Source organism: Dipteris shenzhenensis, chromosome 9, assembly GCF_047967505.1.
Source record: "Dipteris shenzhenensis isolate YYH24624 ecotype China chromosome 9, Dip_SZ_1.0, whole genome shotgun sequence".
Classification (NCBI taxonomy): domain Eukaryota; kingdom Viridiplantae; phylum Streptophyta; class Polypodiopsida; order Gleicheniales; family Dipteridaceae; genus Dipteris; species Dipteris shenzhenensis.
Genome location: NC_141604.1, coordinates 25509523 through 25532309, shown reverse-complemented (window position 1 = coordinate 25532309; position 22787 = coordinate 25509523). Strand labels below are relative to the sequence as shown.

The window sequence follows — 22787 nt, the reverse complement described above, 5'->3', positions numbered from 1 at the left end:
CAAAATGGCCATGTACCCACTCATATTTAGTGGTCCATCCCCTCTTTCATCTCTTTTCTCTCCTCTCTTCTCACTCATCTACCTTTCCCCATATTCATTCACCTTTTCTCTTTTCATTTCCTTCCAATTTACACTTTTGTTTCCCTTCTATAAATTACTAAATGTTTCTTTGTAGTATGTAATCGAACTACTTTTCATTTTCTCTAAATGGGTACTCCATGATTGTGCCACCTTGTTGAAAGCAAGTCCATAGTGGTGACTTGAGCATAGTTACCTCTCAAAGAACACCACAATCAATAAATCTACAAATGATACTGCACTACTTTCACTTCAACAAAGAGCCAACAACTTATGACTCTCATTTAGACCATATATGGAGCAACCATGACAACCCAACCAACAAGCACATACCTCATTCGCAAACTGGACAGACCATTCCAATGCATACATTTGCACATAATGCATACTAACACTTACATCTACAATGACATTCAAAAAGGTAGGGCCTTAGTGGGATCCCACCTTGTTTTAAAATTGCAAACAAAAATCATATACTTCAAAATCACATTAATCCAAATTAAGTTATACTTTCCTAAGATACTAAGAGCAATAATTCAAATTAAGGTAATAAGAGCAACAATACTTGATTAAATTAATCTACATTTAACTTCACGTAACCCAATAAAAAGTACACAATCTAAACCCTAACCTTAACTAGAACTCTAATTGTACTCTAGCTACTGGTCATAGCTAGCTGCAATATTGAACTTGCTCCACCTCCTCCTTCCTCGACTACTTGCACATAAGGCGACATGCAAGTGAGTAATAAGGAAGTAGCAGTAGACTGAGGAGGGGGGCACCACTGATAGGGAGAGAAAGGGGAAGGGGAGGGGGAAGGGGAGAGAAAGGAAAGCTACTGAGGGGTTGCTACTGGCAGGGGGGGAGACGAAGGGGAGGGGAGAGAATTAAGAGTTAGAGTTACATGGTTGAGTAGGCTTGCAAAGGAGAGGAGGAGACAAGAGGAGGAGAAGGAAAGACGAGGAAGAGAATCATAGGAGGGGGAGGAGTAGGAACGAGGGAAGAGGAGGGGAGGATTTGGGAGGAAGAAGAGGAGATGTGAAGGGAGGAGGAAGGAGAGGAAGGAAAGTTGGAGGAGGGAGTGCAAGAGTACAAGAGTACACTACCCGAAGTGTATGTTACTGCACAAAGTGTATGCAAAGGGTCTCTGCAAAAGTGTATGTTATTATGCAAAATGTATGTTGAGGGTCTCTACACAAAGTGGGTGTTACTACATAAAGTGTATGCCACTTCAGAAAGTGTAGGATTTTTGTTTCTCACTGGTCCAAATCTTTTCTAAAGAGTGTTGGCTATTCGTATCCTATTTGATCCATCAAATACACTTTTAAGATGAACTTATTACAAGTGGAGTTATGCCCGCGCACATAATGATCTCATGATAATTGCACTTGATTGTGCTTTTTGACCACCCTTGTTGTCACAAGATAATTAGATATTCTTTTAAAATGTTTGAAAACCACCACAAGGCTTAACATCCTATAGATGCTCCAATCGCTCAATAGTGGTAACCCTAGACTTGCTTGGTCTGCAAAAAAGTCATTTGGAAATCAAATGCACATACACATGGCCAATACTCAAATTACATAAGTATTGTGCCTTTTTCTAAGGCATGGCAATCTTGTATCCCTTGATATCAAAGTCAATCTACATAATAAATTTCAAAGACTTCCCCAACTATGTGGACCTATATGGACAATAACAACAAGAATAGATAAACTTGGGCTCACATACGCATGCAATGATGATAGTGGGATTGCTTTGATAATTACCATATCATCACTTAATGCCATCCCTCAAACTCCCCCACCGCAACCAACCTCATATCAATGCTAGTATAACAAATGACAAGAGAATAATAGAAATCAATCCCTAAAAGATATAATGGAAGCACCTTAAATAATTATACTCTTAAATAAAGGGTGAAACCAAAGCTAACATCCCAAGATACTCGGAAGCCCATTGTCTTTCTCCTAATGTGTAAGAAATGAAAAAAAAGCCCAACATTGTCTCCACTACACCCGCCTCCATGAAATTTCAAAGTGAAGTTTTTCAAACACTATGCAATTATTCAAAGACCTCCCTTCTAACTAACAGGCTCAAGTCAAGGCTTGCAGAAACCATAAGACTCTTTACAACTTTTGAAAATACCCATAAGACTCTTTACAATTTTGAGAATACTAATTTTCCTAGATGAATCCAAGAACATTCCCAAACTCATCATTAAAACACAACATAGTGCAGTTTCAATCTCACAATGGTCACTCATAAGATTGAAAACCATAAACTCCACGCATAGTAGGGACTAGCTACTATGACATCCCCACTAACGTCATCAGCGCCCAACAGCGGGTGTAGACCATAGTATAAAAATATGCTCTCACACATGGGACACAAGGAATTGGAAGGGGTCATCCATAAAAAAGGTGGTGAGAAGAGAAATATCCCCTCAAATACATGCACTCGCTTTTAGCATTATATGAGTTTTATGACACCAAAGTTCAGCTTTTAAACTTCTCATCTTCTCGCGATGGGTGTACATATTGCACCAACATGACCTATGGGGGACAAAGCCTGGCATTCCTTCAAAATTTCTAAGGCTCCTCTCTATAATCCTAAGGTACAGGGCATATAATCTTGTCTTGACCATAGTTGCAAAAACATTTCCTTTCTTGCTTGTATTTTATTTTTCCTTGCATTATTAAGATATGCTTGCTTTTACTTTATTTTTCCTTTCTTAAACATCTCAGGTCTTGCTATTGCTGATGCCCCTTGCCCCTCCCTTCTCATATTGACATGTCACCAAATCCCCAAAAGTAATGTCATCCCTCGAACTACATGTTGCAAAGAACAAAATTGCCTCTGGAAGTACATAATATTGTCTAGTAAGCTGCATAGCCTTTACTGCAAAATAGCTACATCCACAGCTGCTTCTTCAACAAGCCTCTTGGAAGTTGGAAGTGATTTACTAAATATTTTTCAAGCATCCACACTTTCCATGTGAAAAAATCCAGTGGTTTTTGTGCAGCAATATAAGGATTCTGACATTTGAGTGCTTGTATTGTACAGGTTATGTATGGCAGGTCAACTGCAAAGCCCTTCCTTTAACACTGCAGAAGGACGTCATAACAGACTGAGAGACTATCCCAGATATCTTTCCAGCACAGAATCAAGTGCCTGCATGCATATGTACGACATTGAGTATCAATCTTTATGGAAACACAAAATATTCATACAGAACCACTTCAAAGTCCTCCAAATATTCGAACAAAAAAAAAAGCTTCATCTGACCCACATTCTCCAATTGCACATCATTGTTGAAAGATAGCACACATGGTCCGTTTTAAATTCTTTTTCCATACCTATGTGGCAAAATCTCAACCTGTTACATCTGGCTTAGATACCATATTGGAACACAACAATGACCTTGCATCAAACAATGACCACTGTGGGCCAATACCCACTCTGTTGAGGAGATACTCCATCAGGTCCCATGTGGAAGCTCTCGGGAACAAGTCAGAGACATCGTCTCCAACAGGTCAAGTTCCCGCACACCCCGTACTGTCCTGCTCTGCATCCTACAGGAGCAACCGAAACCAATCTAGAACATTGGTACAATCACAGCACCATGCCTTAGTGGCACTGCCAGTCCGACTCTCAAACACGCCAGGCCAGTGTTCAAGATAGCATGGCACCGACATGTGCATCTGGTCATCCCCTTGGGACAGACCATATCCTACAATATAAAAGCATTGTTGGTCTGTTTCAATCCATTCCACATCAAGCTGCATCCACAACCTCAATCCTTAAAACTTGTACAGTCAGATGAATGTGGATGGTCCACATACATACTTACCAATCAGCTTCCTTTCAGAAGCTTCAGTCTTGCTCCCAGCTGCCTCCAGAACCAAGCTCTCACAAAGCTCCACTCAGGTTTGAATCCAGAGCCTGCAAAGGTCACCTATAACCCCTCCTGCTCGTCCCCTCCTATCCCCTCGCTCATCCCCCCTCTCATCCGCTATTATACACGGTGACTATCTGAAGTCCTTTTCTCCATCCCATAAAATGACAGCATAACTTCTTCTCTATCCCTGACAATCCAATTATCATCCTACGAAATGACAGAATAACCTCTTCTCCAAAAAGAGGAAACTCACAGTGAAGTGTTGTTAATCCCTAGCACATTCAGGGCATTGCCCAAAATCACACTGCCCACTAACCAATGCTTGGCCAAACAGTGTGCAATCCCCACTGATTCTTCCCATTCGCACAAGGGCAAAAGAAGCTCCAAATGAAACAAAAGGAATAAACCCTTACCAGGGATTAGCCATAAATGTGTGGACAATAAACATCTCAACTGAAACTCAGTAGCTCAGATTGTGTATACCCCAAAATTTTCCCCAAATGTGACTAAACAGTAACTGCACTGAATGGCCTTCGAGGCAAATGCACCCCTCTCAATGAAAGTGTCATCCTACTTCAACATGTATCCACTTGCTTGGTACTATTTCTTTTTGTTTTTCAATAGTATGCTTATTAAGAAATGAAATGTTTTCCTTCTGTTCAGTTACGGACAATGGGGACTAGGTCTAGCATTTGAGGGTGGACCCCCTTGCTTGGGGTTATGGGCATTAGTGACCCACAAGAGTGATGGCCTCTCTTTGAGAGGGACATCTAGAAACCACACCCCACCTGAGTACCCAAACATGGGACCAATCAAATGCACAGATTGCATACCGACCTAGGAACCATTCAAGAGAATGTTCCCTGAGCTTTGGGTGTGGGCCTGGCAGCATGCCAAGAGTAATGGAGATACAAGATAAGACGACAAACAAATGAGCTCAGTATGGCTCAATTATGACCTTAGAGTACGTCAATAGATAGTCTAAGCTGTTAGGAACCCGTGTGTGCGATCAGAATTAAATTCTGACAACTTTGAAATTTTAGGATTTTTGGGAGTGACGTGGCAGCTGACACGTGGCAGACTGCCACTTGGAATCTGAGCTGGCAGGTCAGTCCACCTGTCCCACACATGTGGTAGCATGCATGGCAAGTGGCAGGGCATGCAGGCCAAGTGTTTGGCCCCAAATCTGGTAGATTTAGGGCAAGTGGCGGGCTGTCCTCTTTGGGACTGCAGCCCACCAAAAATCTGGGACAAGTGTCCACCTTCCACTCTAGGCCTAGGAGGGGGGCTGAGCCTATAAAAGAAGGCCTCTCCCCTTCATTCCACACATGAAAATTTCGTCACTTTTCTTCTCCCTCCTTTTAGATGATGCAGCAGAACCTCTCCAGCTCCTTGGGTGCAGCCAGCTTCTCCCCAGGCCATTCTCTCACCTCAGCAAAACTTTCTCTCTCTACAACAGCACATTCTCTCTCTACAGTTCCAGCCCCTCCTCTCCAAAAATCTGCCCCCTCTCAGCTCTTCTGGAACAGCAGCAGCATCCTCTCTCCTTCACCTAGCCTGGAGCAGCCACAGCCCCTTTCTCTCTCCTGCTGCAGTCTTTCTCTCTCTACTGCAGAATTTCTCTCTCTACTGTTCCAGCCCATTTCCCTTGCAGAAATCTGCCTTTCTGTGCACCTCTGGAACAGCAGCAGCTCCTCTCTTACATCTCCTCCCTTGGGCTCAGCATAGGCACTCTCTCTCTACAGCTATCACTCCATAAAAGCTTTATCTCTCTAGCCTACAGGCTGTTTTTCTAAGCTGTTCTCATTCCAGCCCCATTTCCACACTCTCCTCACCCAAGGTAGCTTCAGAGGCATCAAGGACTTCATCTACAAAAGGGCCAAGTCACGAAGGGAGCCTGTATTGTCAAGTTTATCTCATTTACAGCACTATTTCATGTTGTTTCTACTATCTTTCTAGAAACTAGTGTTTGTCTCTAATGTTGGATGTAAGTGGTGATTGTTGCAGGCTTCTTCCTTGTGGATTGGGCAAGCCAAGACCTGAAACCTGAGCTTGGAGTCCTCCTTTTTGTTGTCTACCTTGTACATATGCTCTTGAGTCTTGTATCTAGGTCCTAGGTTTTCACTGAGTTCTTCAGTTTGGAAGGTGCATTGCACCTTGGTCTTGTATCTCCATTTTCAAGAATAAAGTGAGCCTGGATAAGGGGGGGGGCCCGTCTTGGCCCCTCAATCATATTGCATTCTCCAATGATGTCACTTTGTGTTTAAGCTGTATAAGTCTTAATTCCAGCTTAATTGCAAACTCTTAAGTTCAAGTATATGTGTTTGGCAACTCGCAATCATCTCATTCAAATGCCGCTGCAAAATCCGTTGTTTGAATTGATAGAAAGCACCGAGTAGTTTACATTGGTATCAGAGCTTAGGCAGTGGTCCTGTACTCTGTGCTTTCTCTTGTTGAGTCTCTCCTTCATTGAGTTATCTTGTCATCATGGCAGCCAATGGACCTGACCCTCCTCCTAACCTGCATGAGTTGAGTGCTCTCTTGGCAAACATTGCTCAACAGGTTCAAGTGCTGGAAAGCAGCCAAGCAGGAACTCATGACATAGAGCCCCAATCCCAAGGAAGAGGCCGTGCGGACAACACCAACTCCAACAAGGAGGGAAGATCATCCTCTTCTTCCCCTCCTCGAGGTAGACGGCGTCATCAGAGTCCATCTCCTTCGAGACGTCCACGGAGACGAAGGTATGCAAAGCATAAGGTACCTCTTGGAGATAAGCTCTTCAAGTTTACCAAGTACAAGGGAGAGGACAAGCCCGAGGTCTTGCTGGCCTGGATCCGAGACCTCGAGTATTTCTTTGAGGGGGACGAGTACGAAGACAAGGCAAAGATCCGGTTTGCCGTCTTGCACATGCAAGACCGTGCTTCACTCTGGTGGGCAGCTATGGTCAACACTGGACAGCAAACCCACACCTGGAAGCACTTCAAGAAGAATTTGATGAGGCACTTCCTGCCTATAAGGAGTTTAAGAGAGATACAATGGTGCAGTGGGACATCCTCCGCCAACGCCAAGAAGAGAAAGTCAGTGAGTATGTTGATCGTTTTTGGGATACTTTGTTAAAAGTTCAAGCATTCAGTAGGAAGGATAAAAAAGAGCAGCAAAGGAAGTTCTTTGCTGGCCTACGGTATATCGTTCAGCATGAGGTGGACATTGCCACTCCTACTTCTCTCGAAGACACCATCAACATCGCCTTGAAGGTGGAGAAGAAACAATCTTTCTCCAACAAGCGGAATGGCAGCAACAACAAGCGGAAGTCCCAGGGAACCTCTTCCAAGGAACAAAAGGGTAAGGAGACAGCAAAGGACGCACCAAAAGAGCAAAAGTCAGCCAGCCAGCCTCCTTCGAAGAAAGCAGCCCGCACTTTCAGCTCATTGTCTCCACAACAGAAGCAAAAGTATTACTCCGAAGGGCGGTGTTTCAAGTGTGGCGATCGAGGCCACAACTTCTACGAATGCCCTCAAGCTGCCAAAAACAACAGCAACAAAGAAGCAGCCCTCAAAAAGCCAGTTTTGGTAGTCAACAAGGTGGAAGCACCTCCGGAAAAGGGAGCTGTAAACGACACCCATAGTTTGTTGAAAACATGGGGTCAGGTAAAGGATCAATCCGCTTTGTTTTTGTTCGATAGTGGAGCTACTCACAACTTTATTTCTCATGAGATGGCACAGAACTTGGGGATAGCCCCAGAGGATAAAGGAGAAGCCTTGGAGGCAACTGCAGCCTTCAAGAACCAAGAAGAGAAGGTGTACCCCATCATCGGCAAGCTTCGGGTACACATCCAGGGGTACTTGGATCATCTACCCTTCATGGTGGCACCACTTCAAGGATCAGATGTAATTCTCGGCATGCCCTGGCATAAGCAAGTCAACCCCCGAATCGATTATGTGAAGAATATTCTAACCCTCCAACATAAGGGTAGAGATGTGAGCATTACAGCGGGAGTTTCAGGAAACACCATTCCTATGGTAAGTCATGCACGATCTCCCAATTTGCTTAAGAAAGGAGTATGTTCTTTTCTAGTGTTTGTACGCGATAAGCAACCAAGTGAAGAAAAGTCAGATCCTCTCACAAAAGAAAGATTAGATTTCCTTCAGGAATTCTCTAGTTGCTTCTCTCAGAAACTTCCTAGTCACCTCCCTCCTGAGAGACCAGAGGATCACAAAATTGACATAGTTCCAGGGTCTTCACCTCCAAATAGACCCCCATATAGAGTTAGTCAATCTCAACAAGATGAAATCTTCAAGCAAGTCCAAGAACTCTTGGACAAGGGATTGGTCCAACCCAGTAGTTCTTCTTTTTGCTCTCCTGTCTTACTAGTCCAAAAGAAGGATAAAACCTTCAGGATGTGCATAGACTATAGAGCCTTAAACAAACAGACGGTTAAGAATCGTTTCCCAATTCCTCGTATAGACGATATCTTTGATCGTTTAGGAGGATTTGAAATTTTCAGCCGCATAGATCTTAAGAGTGGCTACCATCAGGTACGAGTTGTACCTGAGGACATTCATAAAACAGCCTTCCGAACCACATTTGGGCTGTATGAATATATGGTAATGCCATTTGGCCTTACTAATGCCCCAGCCACGTTCAATCGACTGATGGAACGGTTGTTCAGGAACTATAGACAGTTCACTGCCGTCTTCTTTGATGACATCCTCATTTTCAGCAAGAATGAGGAAGAGCATAAGGAACATCTAAAGATTGTTTTTCAAATCTTAGCTGAAAATGCTCTTTACATCAATGAGAAGAAAAGTGAGTTCTTTCTTCCTGAGATTCACTATCTTGGTCACATTATCTCACGAGAAGGTGTCCGTATGGACCCAGCCAAGATACAGACAATTGTAGAGTGGCCTGACTTGAAGAATGCCCATGAGGTAAGGTCTTTTCTAGGCCTATGCTCATATTACCGAAGGTTTATTTGGCATTTTGCTGAACTTGCAGCCCCTCTACATGATCTCACTAAGAAAAATCTAAAGTTCAGATGGACCCAAAAAGAAAAGGACTCTTTTAATGCTCTAAAGCATGCCCTGACTACAGCTCCTGTACTTATCATTCCTGACTTAAGGAAACCATTCCTAGTAGCAGCTGATGCCAGTGGCGATTGCCTTGGGGCTTCTCTTACCCAGGATGGTCATGCTGTGGCCTTTGAAAGCCGACGACTAAGAGATGCTGAACTTCATTATGATATCTATGAAAAAGAACTCTTAGCTGTAATTCATGCTCTCAAACTTTGGAAACATTATCTTTTAGGGATAGATTTTCTTGTAAAAACTGATCATGAAAGTCTTAAATATTTTCTAACTCAACCTCTGATCAGAGAGAGACATATGAAATGGTCTACCTTTCTGCAATCATTTCATTTTCAGATACAATATACTCCTGGAAAAGAGAATGTAGTGGCTGATGCCCTTTCTCGTAGACCACGGCTTCACCATATTTCAGTTCCCTATCATGATGAGCTAACAGCCCTCAAAGAATTCTATGAGGGAGATGCTGATTTTTCTCAGCCATGGGCACATTTGAAAGATGGAGGCACCCATCATGCCTACCACATCAGGGATGGCTATTTATTCATGGAGAACAAACTATGTATCACAAAGCAGCTTAGATCTAAAGTGATGGAGGAAAGCCATAACCCACCCTATGCTGGTCATAGGGGTATTGTGGCCACCTTTTCAGCCATGGATAAATTTTTCTACTGGCCTAACATGAAAAAGGACACTGCTGCCTACATTTTAGCTTGTCTCGCATGTCAAAAAGCTAAGTATGAGAGAGGAAAACCCAAGGGTTTACTTCAGCCCCTACCCATTCCTGAGAGACCATGGGAACACATCACCATGGACTTCATTACAGGAATTCCCAGGACCAATCAAAATCATGACATGATTTGGGTGATAGTAGATCGATTCAGCAAGCAAGCCCACTTCATTCCTTGCAGAAAGAATCTCAAGGCACCTGAAGCTGCCCATTTATTTATTAGACACATCTTTAGACATCACGGCATGCCCAAGTCTATAGTATCAGATAGAGACTCAAAGTTCACTAGTAACTTCTGGCAGGCTTTGTTTGAGAACCTTGGAACTCTTCTAAGTTTCTCCTCAGCTTTTCATCCTCAAACGGATGGCCAAACTGAAGTTACGAATAGTACACTCTTGGATTTGCTGAAATTTTATGTGCATGACCAGCAAACCTTTTGGGAGAAATTCCTTCCTCTTGTGGAGTTTGCTTATAACAACACAATTCATTCCTCCACTGGAAAAGCTCCTTTTGAAATTGTATATGGTAGATCTTTACCAACTCCACTCATGCAAACAAAAGAGAAAATCTTTGCCGCTGATCAATTCGTGTAGGATTATGACTCTGCTTATGCCACGGTTCGAGCAGCCATTCAAAAGGCACAGGAGAAACAAAGAGCAGCTGCAAATAAAAGACGGAGGGCGTTTGCAGTGAAAGAAGGCCAATGGGTCTTATTGAAATTTGAGGAAGCCCGGTTAAAAACCAAAGTGGGCAAAAAGCGCATCTACTTCAAGCTATCCTTTCGATATTATGGTCCTTTTCAGGTGTTGCAGGTAATAAATGATGTCTCGGTCTGATTGAGACTTCCAGAGCATTGGAAGATCCACAATGTCTTCCACGTAAGCTTGGTGAAACCCTTCATTGGGGAACCACCTCAAGAGCCCACACTGGACGATGCACCTGAAGTAGAGGACACTGAGATCTTGTTGCTCCCAGAGCAAATTATTTTGCATAACTTCAATACGGGACGTCGAGGCATGACTCGCAAAATGTACCTTTTGAAGTTCAGAGGGCTCCCATCCACCGATGCCCAATGGGTGGACAGAGCTACATTTCAAGAGTGTCCTGAAATCCTGGATGCTTATGAGGAAGCATTTCAGTTGCGGACAACCGAATGAAAGACGGAGGGAATGTCATCCTGCTTCAACATGTATCCACTTGCTTGGTACTATTTCTTTTTGTTTTTCAATAGTATGCTTATTAAGAAATGAAATGTTTTCCTTCTGTTCAGTTACGGACAATGGGGACTAGGTCTAGCATTTGAGGGTGGACCCCCTTGCTTGGGGTTATGGGCATTAGTGACCCACAAGAGTGATGGCCTCTCTTTGAGAGGGACATCTAGAAACCACACCCCACCTGAGTACCCAAACATGGGACCAATCAAATGCACAGATTGCATACCGACCTAGGAACCATTCAAGAGAATGTTCCCTGAGCTTTGGGTGTGGGCCTGGCAGCATGCCAAGAGTAATGGAGATACAAGATAAGACGACAAACAAATGAGCTCAGTATGGCTCAATTATGACCTTAGAGTACGTCAATAGATAGTCTAAGCTGTTAGGAACCCGTGTGTGCGATCAGAATTAAATTCTGACAACTTTGAAATTTTAGGGTTTTTGGGAGTGACGTGGCAGCTGACACGTGGCAGACTGCCACTTGGAATCTGAGCTGGCAGGTCAGTCCACCTGTCCCACACATGTGGCAGCATGCATGGCAAGTGGCAGGGCATGCAGGCCAAGTGTTTGGTCCCAAATCTGGTAGATTTAGGGCAAGTGGTGGGCTGTCCTCTTTGGGACTGCAGCCCACCAAAAATCTGGGACAAGTGTCCACCTTCCACTCTAGGCCTAGGAGGGGGGCTGAGCCTATAAAAGAAGGCCTCTCCCCTTCATTCCACACATGAAAATTTCGTCACTTTTCTTCTCCCTCCTTTTAGATGATGCAGCAGAACCTCTCCAGCTCCTTGGGTGCAGCCAGCTTCTCCCCAGGCCATTCTCTCACCTCAGCAGAACTTTCTCTCTCTACAACAGCACATTCTCTCTCTACAGTTCCAGCCCCTCCTCTCCAGAAATCTGCCCCCTCTCAGCTCTTCTGGAACAGCAGCAGCATCCTCTCTCCTTCACCTAGCCTGGAGCAGCCACAGCCCCTTTCTCTCTCCTGCTGCAGTCTTTCTCTCTCTACTGCAGAATTTCTCTCTCTACTGTTCCAGCCCATTTCCCTTGCAGAAATCTGCCTTTCTGTGCACCTCTGGAACAGCAGCAGCTCCTCTCTTACATCTCCTCCCTTGGGATCAGCATAGGCACTCTCTCTCTACAGCTATCACTCCATAAAAGCTTTCTCTCTCTAGCCTACAGGCTGTTTTTCTAAGCTGTTCTCATTCCAGCCCCATTTCCACACTCTCCTCACCCAAGGTAGCTTCAGAGGCATCAAGGACTTCATCTACAAAAGGGCCAAGTCACGAAGGGAGCCTGTATTGTCAAGTTTATCTCATTTACAGCACTATTTCATGTTGTTTCTACTATCTTTCTAGAAACTAGTGTTTGTCTCTAATGTTGGATGTAAGTGGTGATTGTTGCAGGCTTCTTCCTTGTGGATTGGGCAAGCCAAGAGCTGAAACCTGAGCTTGGAGTCCTCCTTTTTGTTGTCTACCTTGTACATATGCTCTTGAGTCTTGTATCTAGGTCCTAGGTTTTCACTGAGTTCATCAGTTTGGAAGGCGCATTGCACCTTGGTCTTGTATCTCCATTTTCAAGAATAAAGTGAGCCTGGATAAGGGGGGGGGCCCGTCTTGGCCCCTCAATCATATTGCATTCTCCAATGATGTCACTTTGTGTTTAAGCTGTATAAGTCTTAATTCCAGCTTAATTGCAAACTCTTAAGTTCAAGTATATGTGTTTGGCAACTCGCAATCATCTCATTCAAATGCCTCTGCAAAATCCGTTGTTTGAATTGATAGAAAGCACCGAGTAGTTTACAGAAAGCTTATCAAGCTGAGCAGAAACAGAGTTTTTCCCCCCCCACCTCTGTTGTAGGTAGAATAGACAAATACAGAATTGAATGAGCACAGAATATCCTCCAAAGTGAGTGACCAGGAAGAATGTTGATGGCAGTAAGGCTCCCAGGGTATCCACAAGTCTGTATGTGACCTCAAATCAGAGGTGTAAAAAGTCTGCTCCTGTCTCCGTGATTGAAGTATCCTCTCACGGTGCCTGACTACCTCATGGATGAAGCCTGCCAAACATCTCTGGTATGGGTAGGAGAGGAACCGGGGCAAAACCCCAACGGTATCTCTGAAGAGACAGTAGAAACGCCCTTGGATCTCATAGTAAACAAGACACCTGAAGATGAAGTGCTCCTCTGTCTGCATGTCACATACTGTGCATATGTGCCTCTCCCTGAGTATGCCCTCTGCTCTACCGCTCTCAATACAAAGTCCATGTGAAGAGACTCGGAACTGCCCAATAGAGATCCTCAATGAGTGGGGTAGGTGGATTTGTGTATATCCTCGTGGGTCAATGAAACCCTCCTCTGTGATGTGCAAGTAGTGATCTCTATAGAAGCTGGGCTTCACTGGGAGCTCGTTCAGTCCCAACCAGGTCCGGAATGTGTGTAGCTGCGAGAGATCCTCACGGATTACCTGGTTGACCTGGTGTAATAGGAGGGGAGAAAATGGAGCATCCATACTGTACTAGAAGGGAGGGAGTCTATCCATGTGGAGCCCTAGTCGCTCAAACCCTCTCTCAATGCGTGCATACCAACATCTCTGGTCGTCCCCCCTGCTGAAAGTGCCATAGAGGAGGACAAAGCTAGCCAAGGTAGTCTGTTGCGTCCAGAAGTGTAATTCCCGTACTCCCTAACTCGATGGGGATGACCCAAACTCAGCCAGAATGATCTAGTGAGGAACGGACGCCTTACCATGAATCATCCGTGATAGCATGAGAGCCTGTAGCCACTCCACACGAGCCCACTCTGTATCCGACAAGTATGGCCCCCAACAAGTGCTCCCATACATCCCCGCTCGGCGGACCGAGGAGTCAAAAAGCAGCCCCTTGGTCCGTGGATCCTGAAAGTGCGAGCGGAAGCACTGTCTCTCTAGTCTAGCCAATGAAGCGTATCCCCTACCCAGGTAGGCCTGCATCAAGGGTCTCATAGTGAAGATGGGTTCAGAGAAGACAACCCCCGGATACATGTATGATGAAACTATCTCAACAGGTGACCCATCAAACGTGAACTACTCCTAGTGCATGACGGCTTAAGACCATAACCTTGGTGTTACCAAGGTTGACCTTCAAATCATGAAACTCACAAAAAGACTGTAGTGCGTCAAGGTGTCTTTGGAGCCCCTCTACTAAGGGAGATAAAAGTGCCACATCATCTGCGTACAACAATATATGGGTCAAAGTGCCAGCAAGAGAGCATCCATCCCCCCCCCTGTATCTGCATCACTGTCTCGAGCTCGTCCATGTAGAGGCCAAACAGGGTAGGTGATAAAGGACACCCTTGTTTGAACCCAATAGTGCTCATGATCTCGTCTGCCCACCCCGACTCTGCTCAGACTTTGCCCGAGACTCTCGTAAAGTGCCCTGACAGCCCAAATGATCTCCTGGTCATAACCCAAATGCTGTAGACGTCGGAGGAGGCGGGCTCTCGGGACCGTATCAAATGCTTGCGGAAGTCCACAAAGCAACACTAAACCCTCTCCTTCCGTGCCCTCGCCTCCTCGATGATACATCTAAGCGTGAGAATGTGATCCATGGTCCCATGATCCTGCCGGAATCCAACCTGCCTTGCTGCTCTAAGTTCTCGACACTTTGTGAATCGGTTAACCTCGAAATCAAGCCCTCATGCATAAAGTCCAATCATAATGGTCATGTAGTTCTCCAGGCTCTTAGGATCCCCTGCCTTGTGGATAGGTGAAATAGTGTTAATGGTCCAGATGCGTGGAAACACCAAGCAAACCGCTTCATTAAAGAGCTTTGCTAAGATTGGGGCTAGGAGATTAATCTCGTATGCAATGAACTCAGTGCATAGCCCCTCATGATCCTTCGCTCCGCCATTTTGAAGTTACATTACAATATCCTTCACCCCCCCTTAGTGAAGAGGGTGTAGGAAGTGGGGCGTGGTATATGTGAGAGGTCAGGGACTTGCTGATTTGGGATGTCATATAGTGTGCTTGCATAGTTATGTCAGACCTGAGTGTCAATGAGAGATGAGGGGGACCGTCCCTCTAGAAATCTCCACCAAAAGTCCTTAGAGTTGTTACTAAACAAAACGCTCAGTAAGCCCTCGTTCCGGCGAACGAAATCTAGTTTCTTTCTACGTGCCAGTCGACAATACTCACATAAGCGTCTCTGGTTCGCTCGAAAGATTGTTTTTTATTTCGAATCTGAGCTAACGGCATAAATCCTGACACTCATCATCATACCAACTATTACAAGGTACGGTCCTGAGTGGTGGTGGACGGGTGGAGCGAGTGGTGTGAGAAAAAGCGTGAAGTGCAACGTCGTGTAGTGAGCGGGTGATCAAGGCAGTGCGATCCTCTAATAGGGGTATGAAGTCAATATAAGTGAGAAGTATGTACAGACGGCCCGAGTAAATATATGAGCGATCATGATCGAAGCGTATGTCATGATGGGTGGAGTAAGAAATTAGTGGGGTGGAAGGAGCTGTGCGACAAGGAGTGGAAATACTAAAGAATAAGTAGGTATGATCAGCTCCTAGGGAAAGAGGTGCCACAGTAAAATCAGTGATGCGAGATGTGAAAGCAGGGGATCCCATGATGTAATCAACAACGCTAGAGCCTCCCCCATGTGGGAAGCATGTGAGACCACCTGAGACGGGCCATCTATCAAGACCATTATAAATAATAAGATCATGCATCCTGCCAAGATCTAGTAGGACCTGCCCATAAGATGTGATCGGACCTCGTCTATCAACCAAAACCCGTAGCATACCTACACTCTCAAGGTTAACGTCTGGCAATAGAATGTCTCGAGAAGTGGTACCTGGTGGGCATCTGTCCTCGTGTTGAAGTCCCCAACTCTCCGTGGCTCGAGAAGTCAACAATGGACTAATAGAGGGCTGCAAATGGAGATGTCTCAGCCTCATCTCAGATATCTCTAGAAAAGTGTGGGAGGTATCAGGACGGAAGTAGCATGCTACAACAAACAGATCCCAACTGCCCATGTGTCAGATGCGGATCCAAAGAAACCTAGAATGTGCATCGCTCTGCTCTATTGAAATGGTCCCCAAAAAGGTGGATCTATAAGGAACTGCTACTCCCCTGACCCTCATACTCCCATGTGTCCTTAGTCTCATCTCTGTAGGCAGACTCTCATGTGAACCCGTTGACTACTGGTAGTGGGCACTCTGGACTCTGATGTGTCTCTGTGTAGAAGACTATGTCGCGACCTGTATAGGATTCTGAGAAGTTTCCTGGTTCTGACCATAAGATATCATTACAGTTCCAAATGGTACAAGATAGGGTCTCGGAGATCTAAGTCTCATAGACCTCGCCTCCCTATGTGGGAGGGGGGCTGTTGCCCGACGAGGGCCTGTTAGAAGTCGTCCATCTCGTACTACTGGCCACTTTCCATCCTTACAGGCCTGATCCCGCTGCTACAACAAGGAGCGTCTCTCGTCAACCTGTAGGGGGATAAGGTCCTCATCCATGGAGATCATTGGCTTATCTCATAGAACTAACCCACGCCGTAAAGCCGAAAGTCATGCATGAGCGTCGTGGGGCTTTTGGCATTTTATTGCTTCAGACCCGGTACACATTTCAGAGACATGGAACACGTTATGGGTTTGGCTACAATTAGGGAACACCGCTCTCTCCATTCAGGAAGGGGGAACGCGTTCCCTAATTGCCACAAGAAACTTGTCTGTGCCAATGGAGACCCCTCCCCAGATAGACTATCAATGGAGGATGATAGATCGTCCCGACATAGTGCAACCTTTTTCACACCAAGGAGGATGTCGTTGAGGAGGGGCCATTGGCAACCTTTTTCATGTCAAGGAGGATATTGTTGAGTTTTTTGCGTGTTCTCACGTTTTAAAATGCAGTCACAAATTGATGCATTGCACATGCATATTGTTGTATGCTCCTCCACATGGCATTGATCAGGCATATGCTTCCTTGGTGGTTGGAGGTGGATCCCTGGCAAAGTACGACAAAGTGAAAGCAGCAGCATGCAAGTGGAATTGTTGCTTGTGAAAAGCAATTAAAAGTGGAGGCACAGACAGTGCGGGCTCATTTATTGGGAGTAAGGGGGCAAGGCATCTCGCTATGCCCTTCAGTTCGAGCAGCAAATGTCACACATTTGAAGACACTTGCAAAGAGGTTGAGCAATATTGGATCACAAACACTCTTGGTTCTTGATCCTCGCAGTTCAGCATCGCCAAGTGCAACAGAATCATTCATGTCTACAATCCTTACTTCATTGATATGGTGGTGGAGGCTGCAGCTTATGACATTATACACTCCTCCCTCGTGTAAGTCCCTACACCCCACAATTTTAGAGACAAAGAAATCCGCCATTGGAGTTCCATCAAAGACAAATGGCTCAGATATGTCACAACGATGGGAGATGGATGGAGTAACACTAGGAGCCGCTCTATTCAGGGCAGCATTTCATACTCTATTCACAATTCAAAAGCAGAAAAGTCAACAAAGAGGCTGGCTAGCATTTGGATGCAGGCCATTTGAGTATGTGGGGGACAAGCAATGTTATGTATCAAAAGAGATTGGTAAGTTGGATTGAGTAGAGGCTTCCATTGATATGGGCAATCGTGTTGCAACTTTCATCACTCGCCACCACTAGACTTTGGTTATTTTAGTAAACATCTCTAAAGAATCTCTTTAAGAATTTTCACATACGTTTTGCTCACAATATCATCATGTTGAAGCGGCTTTTAAAGCTGAAAACTTATTTGAACCTAGCTCCATCGTGCTGCCCCTAGCTGAGCTAGGGTGGTGCTAAGCTTCCTTCTCAAGGACAACCCCCCGCCCCCTTTCTAGCCCTTTTCCTTTCTCCCTTATGTTGAAGAAGTGAAAGGAAAAGCATGAAGCTGAACACAAAACAAGAGAATGCATATAGAATGAAGAAGGGTGAGGTCCATATGTAGGCACCTCTACATGAGCCACCAAGCTCCACAATCATCTCCTCAATCAGCTCCTAGAATCTCTCAATCAGCCTATGTGGCATCTACCACCACCTAACAGTGCTTATGGGCACCTAACTATGCCTCTAGCACACACACATAGAACCCAAGGTGTGCCTAGGGCATAAACCTTGAGATATCCCATCAAACCCCCCCTCAAGGGAATGCCTCAGGCTATGTCAAGGATACATCTAGTCACATAGTGTCTCAAGCCATCTCATGGTGGTCAAGGATAAATCTATGGCTAGGATCTCATGCTAGCAAGGGTTCCCAAGGGTGTGAAGTCAAACAAAGGGATACATAAGACCCCCCAATGGTTATCTCCCCTGCATGTACATGCACACAATGTCTGCAGGCGGTACCATGGAGCTAAACACATACACATGGCCTACATCATATGGTGACCAGAGGTGTTTACAAAGAACACAATAGTTTATTCCATTCAGTTCGCAGGACTACATGGTGATTGTTTTTGCCACAATATTTGCAAGGATTGATCTTGAAGCAATCTTTTGAGAGGTGATTAGTCTTCCCACAATGTTTGCAAGGTGGAAAATTACCCATCTGAGTTTTTATGGCATAGGTTGTGTCATTGCCTCTCCGGAGTTCCTTGAGCCTTTCTTCTTCTTGAAGGGCAGTAATAAGACCTTCAAGAGTAGGATTAGAAAGATTTTTCAATGTGGTGACAACATGATCATAATCTTCAAGCATACTTTTGAGCAATACTGCCATTGCATCATCCGTAGTGATTGGAGAGTTGATAGAAGCAAGTTGAGTCATGAGACTCCGCATGTGATTGACATGGGCAACCAAGAGAGTGCCACTAGCCATCTTCAATTCAAAGAAAGCAATCTTAAGTGACAATTTTGAGATGTGAGAGCTAGCACCACAAAGAATATCAAGCTTTTGCCAAGCTTCAAAAGGAGACTCCATATCAGAAATGTGATGAATATAGTCATCTCCTAAGCCGAGAGCAATAATGCCATAGGCTTTCTCCTCTCTAGCAGGATCTTGTGCCGAGCGTGTAGGAGCTTAGGATTCTCCAGCATTAGAGGCTGTTGAAGAAGAAGTTGAAGCACGTTTGACAAGCCCCCAGAGGTTTTTCCTCATCAATGCAAACTTAATTTTCATCTGCCATGTGTGAAAGCCTTTACCATTGAACTTATCAATATTCAAGAAGGTAGCCATGAGAGGGTCTAACCCAAAATGGGCAGTGTCTACTCTCTTACAAGGCTAGAAAAAGCTGAAAAGCTTCAAAGTACAAGTATTTGGTGTAGCAAAGGCTTGTAGCCAAATTCCATAATAAAAATCATAATGGAAATGATGCTTCAACTTGCATGCTTCATAGAGGTGGCTAAATGAAAGTATTCTAAGCAAATCCAGGTATAGCAACCTGAAGGAAAGTTGTAGCCACAATTGTATTGATGCTATTCAACACTTTAAAGTATCAGAAATGCCAAAGTAGCATCTAATGTAGCACCAAATTCACAACACTGTCAAAACTGTCCAAAACAAAGGCCTGATCTTGGAGGGCTTGTATCTCATTCTTCAAGGCAAAGAAAAGAGGGCTTTTTAGGTAGAAATAAAGCTGGTATACCAGAGAAGAGCCACTGAAGAGGAAAGTCGAAATGCCGCGTCACGTCGCCATAGCCAAGAGCTTGATTGTCAACTGGTTTTTTCACGTTTTCTCCCTCCTTGGTGGACCATTTCACTTCAAATTTGGACAGGGGCTAGCTCATGTTGTTGTGCAAGCATGGCTCAGAGGAATTTCGAAATGGTTGCTCCAACAAGTCGTATTGCACGAAATGGCGTCAAGAAGAAAGCGGCTGTTGCGCGCGTCTAAGGGCACCATTCCTAATTGCTCTGACGTGGAAGGTTGCCTATATGAAGGGTCTCTCCAGCCAGAAGGACTCTAGAAGAGGTCGCCCGTAGGAGGAGAATTCAGCCCTCCAAGTGGTTGGGCAGAAAGGGGCAAAATGGAGAGGAAGGTGGGGAAGAAGAAAAAGATGATGATGATGACATGGCATAAATGGGCTCAAGGAGGATCATAGTGCTCTGATACCATGTTGAAGAAGTGAAAGGAAAGCATGAAGCTGAACACGAAACAAGAGAATGCATATAGAATGAAGAAGGGTGAGGTCCATATGTAGGCACCTCTACATGAGCCACCGAGCTCCACAATCATCTCCTCAATCAGCTCCTAGAATCTCTCAATCAGCCTATGTGGCATCTACCACCACCTAACAGTGCTTATGGGCACCTAACTGTGCCTCTAGCACACACACATAGAACCCAAGGTGTGCCTGCGGCATACACCTTGAGATATCCCATTACCTTATGCTCAGCCTTGCCTCGTCGGGTGATAGCTTTTGAAGAGCACCTCATTTGCAACTGGCTCTATTGATCTTTTCCCTTTGCTTCCATGTCCTCTTCATGGATTATTTTTGCCCTTCCCTTTTCTCCCTCCAAGCAGGTTCGACGGTCTGATTTTCCAATTGGCACCCTCAATATAGGCTTTTGGTGCGGGGTTTTCTCGCTAGAGGAAAGTACGCATGTCTTGCTGCAAAAAAAAGGATTTCCCCTTCGCATGCGTGAGTTTGTTTCTGACTTTGGTTTTTCCTTTTCGGTGATCTATAGTGAAGATTTGGAATTGACTTTTGTCCCCACCCATGAACAGAAGAAATCTTAATCCTGTCATTTTGTGCATCCTATAAACCAACCAAGCCTTTTCCTTGCTTGTAATATGACAGCTCTTCACACACTTTCATTCCATCATCTGCATTTGAGACAAGTCCTCTCAATGCTATGCCCCATTCTTGCACTATCTATGTATCTGTTTCTTGCCCTTTCCCTTGAAATCTGTATCTAAAACAAAAGCTGCAACCTCCAAAGGTGAATGATATTCTGTCCACTCGGAGGCCTTCAACTCCTCCTTCCTTCAACCATGCAAAGCATCCAGACTTTGAATTGTCTCAATCATCCTTCATACATCTTTCCCAATACACCATCAAGAAGCCTCAACATCATAAGAATAGGCCTTGTGACCTAAAGCAATAGACCAATACCATCCCAAAAGACGTCATCCAAAACAATGGGCTTAAGTCTCTGAGCCCTTGTAGAGTTACGTTCATGCCATGCATCCCACTCATAAGAACCACAAGCTGTGTTTTACAGTAAGAAATAATATATTTTATTCAAAACAAGACCATTAAAACAGAGGTGGGAGCGTAGTCTCAATCGCAAGCCTCTGCCAAAAACCAACAATAAAGGCGGAGAGAGAACTCGATCCAATCATAACCTTACTTATGAGGTGGGAAGGACTATGGTGGAGATGCTTCAATATTGCAGAGTTTGGCCATCTGCATACTCATCCAGCGTGCTAGGTCCCTGCCTGTTAAGCACTTGTAGAGCAATTTTAGAAACCTTGCATCTAAAAGAGGAACAGGATTGGGGTTCGAAAGGCAGATGATCTTGTATTTGTTTATGCAAACTTGCATTTGCTTAACAAGTTTAGGACAGAGTGCACTCTTGAACCATATATTGAATTTTGACCTGACAGGATGATCAAAGCAGCAAAAGATGCTCCTAAGCAGCATGAGGCTCAACAGGAAAAGGGGGAGGCCACTTTTAGACCTACAGCCTGACTGCCTGTCTCTCTCTTTTTCTATATATCATGTACTTGGCTCTCAAGTCAATTTTTTTTATTTTGTATTGAGGGCTTCAGGCCCGAGGCTGCAGGACCGAGGCATGGCCTCCTTTTATTGTATTTTGCATATTTATATGCTCTCTTATCTATAATTTTCTGGCATCTGCACGTCTATGGCATCATGCACATTGCAAACATCTTCATCAATGTACATTTCAGTTTTCTATGGACTTTGGTATGGTTTTTAAAGTTTAAAGCTGAAACGGAAAGTTTAGAGCTGTTAAAAGTGATTTGGTTTTCATATTTCGGTATATTTCCATGTGATTTGATGACATGTCATATGACATCACGTTCCCGTTCCCCCATCGTAAACATTCCCGTTCTGGCTTCGGACGTTCACAGAATGTTCCTGTTCCTTGGTAACTATGACCTTGGTAAAACCAAGATTATCATCTTCACACTAGTAAACCCAGCTTCACCATAAGATTTTCCTTTTGCAAGACAGAAGTTGAAGATTCTTCCATGATAGATCTACTTGTGATACAACTTTCTGCACCCAATAAACTGTAAGCCTGGATGTGACAAGCCTGAGGACATGCATTCATGGCTGGACTGGAAGAATAGTGCTTTCAGCTAAGTTTTTTCGAGAGCATACAAAAACCCTCCTATTTGATTTGCTGATACACCTTGCAAGTTGCAGCATTATAAATTGGAGATTTTGGGCAAAACAAAGCATCTAAAGGGATGTTCCAATTTAGCAAGATCATAATTTGTGTCCTCTATCCTATGAGAATTTATAAACCACTCCACACAACCAAGCACTATCACTTTCTAAAATCATATCTTGCATTTGTATTACTAATAAGGCTTCCATTTTAGTTTCACAATTTCAGTCCTAGATAAATGTTTCCTTTTTGTTCTTGACTTCTACATGTCTCATGCCACATCAGAAAAATAATATTTAGTGTAATGCCAGTATATCAAAGGACCCTCCAAACCAGCACTAAAAAAACTCACAAACTTAGCAGTTAAACTTCACACTTAAGAAAACCCCCCAAAAAATTTACAATTTAGAAGCCCAAATTAATGTCCAGAAGACCAACGCATATAGTAACATTTGCAATATGCATATTAAGATACATGCACATCACA

The 22787-nt window shown here is 44.3% G+C and overlaps 1 protein-coding gene across 2 annotated transcripts in view; it reads right to left on the bottom strand.

Annotated features, from left to right (window-relative positions):
- Nucleotides 1-2665: 2665 nt before the first annotated feature.
- Nucleotides 2666-22787, bottom strand: part of LOC147898422 (2-oxoglutarate (2OG) and Fe(II)-dependent oxygenase superfamily protein) — a 55388-nt gene continuing 35266 nt past the window's right edge. For both annotated transcript variants that reach the window (XM_087379372.1, XM_087379373.1), the window contains one exon: nucleotides 2666-3252. In XM_087379372.1, coding sequence (XP_087235498.1) covers nucleotides 3217-3252 — 36 coding nt within the window. In that variant the 3' untranslated portion in view covers nucleotides 2666-3216. The remainder of the gene's footprint in view (nucleotides 3253-22787) is intronic.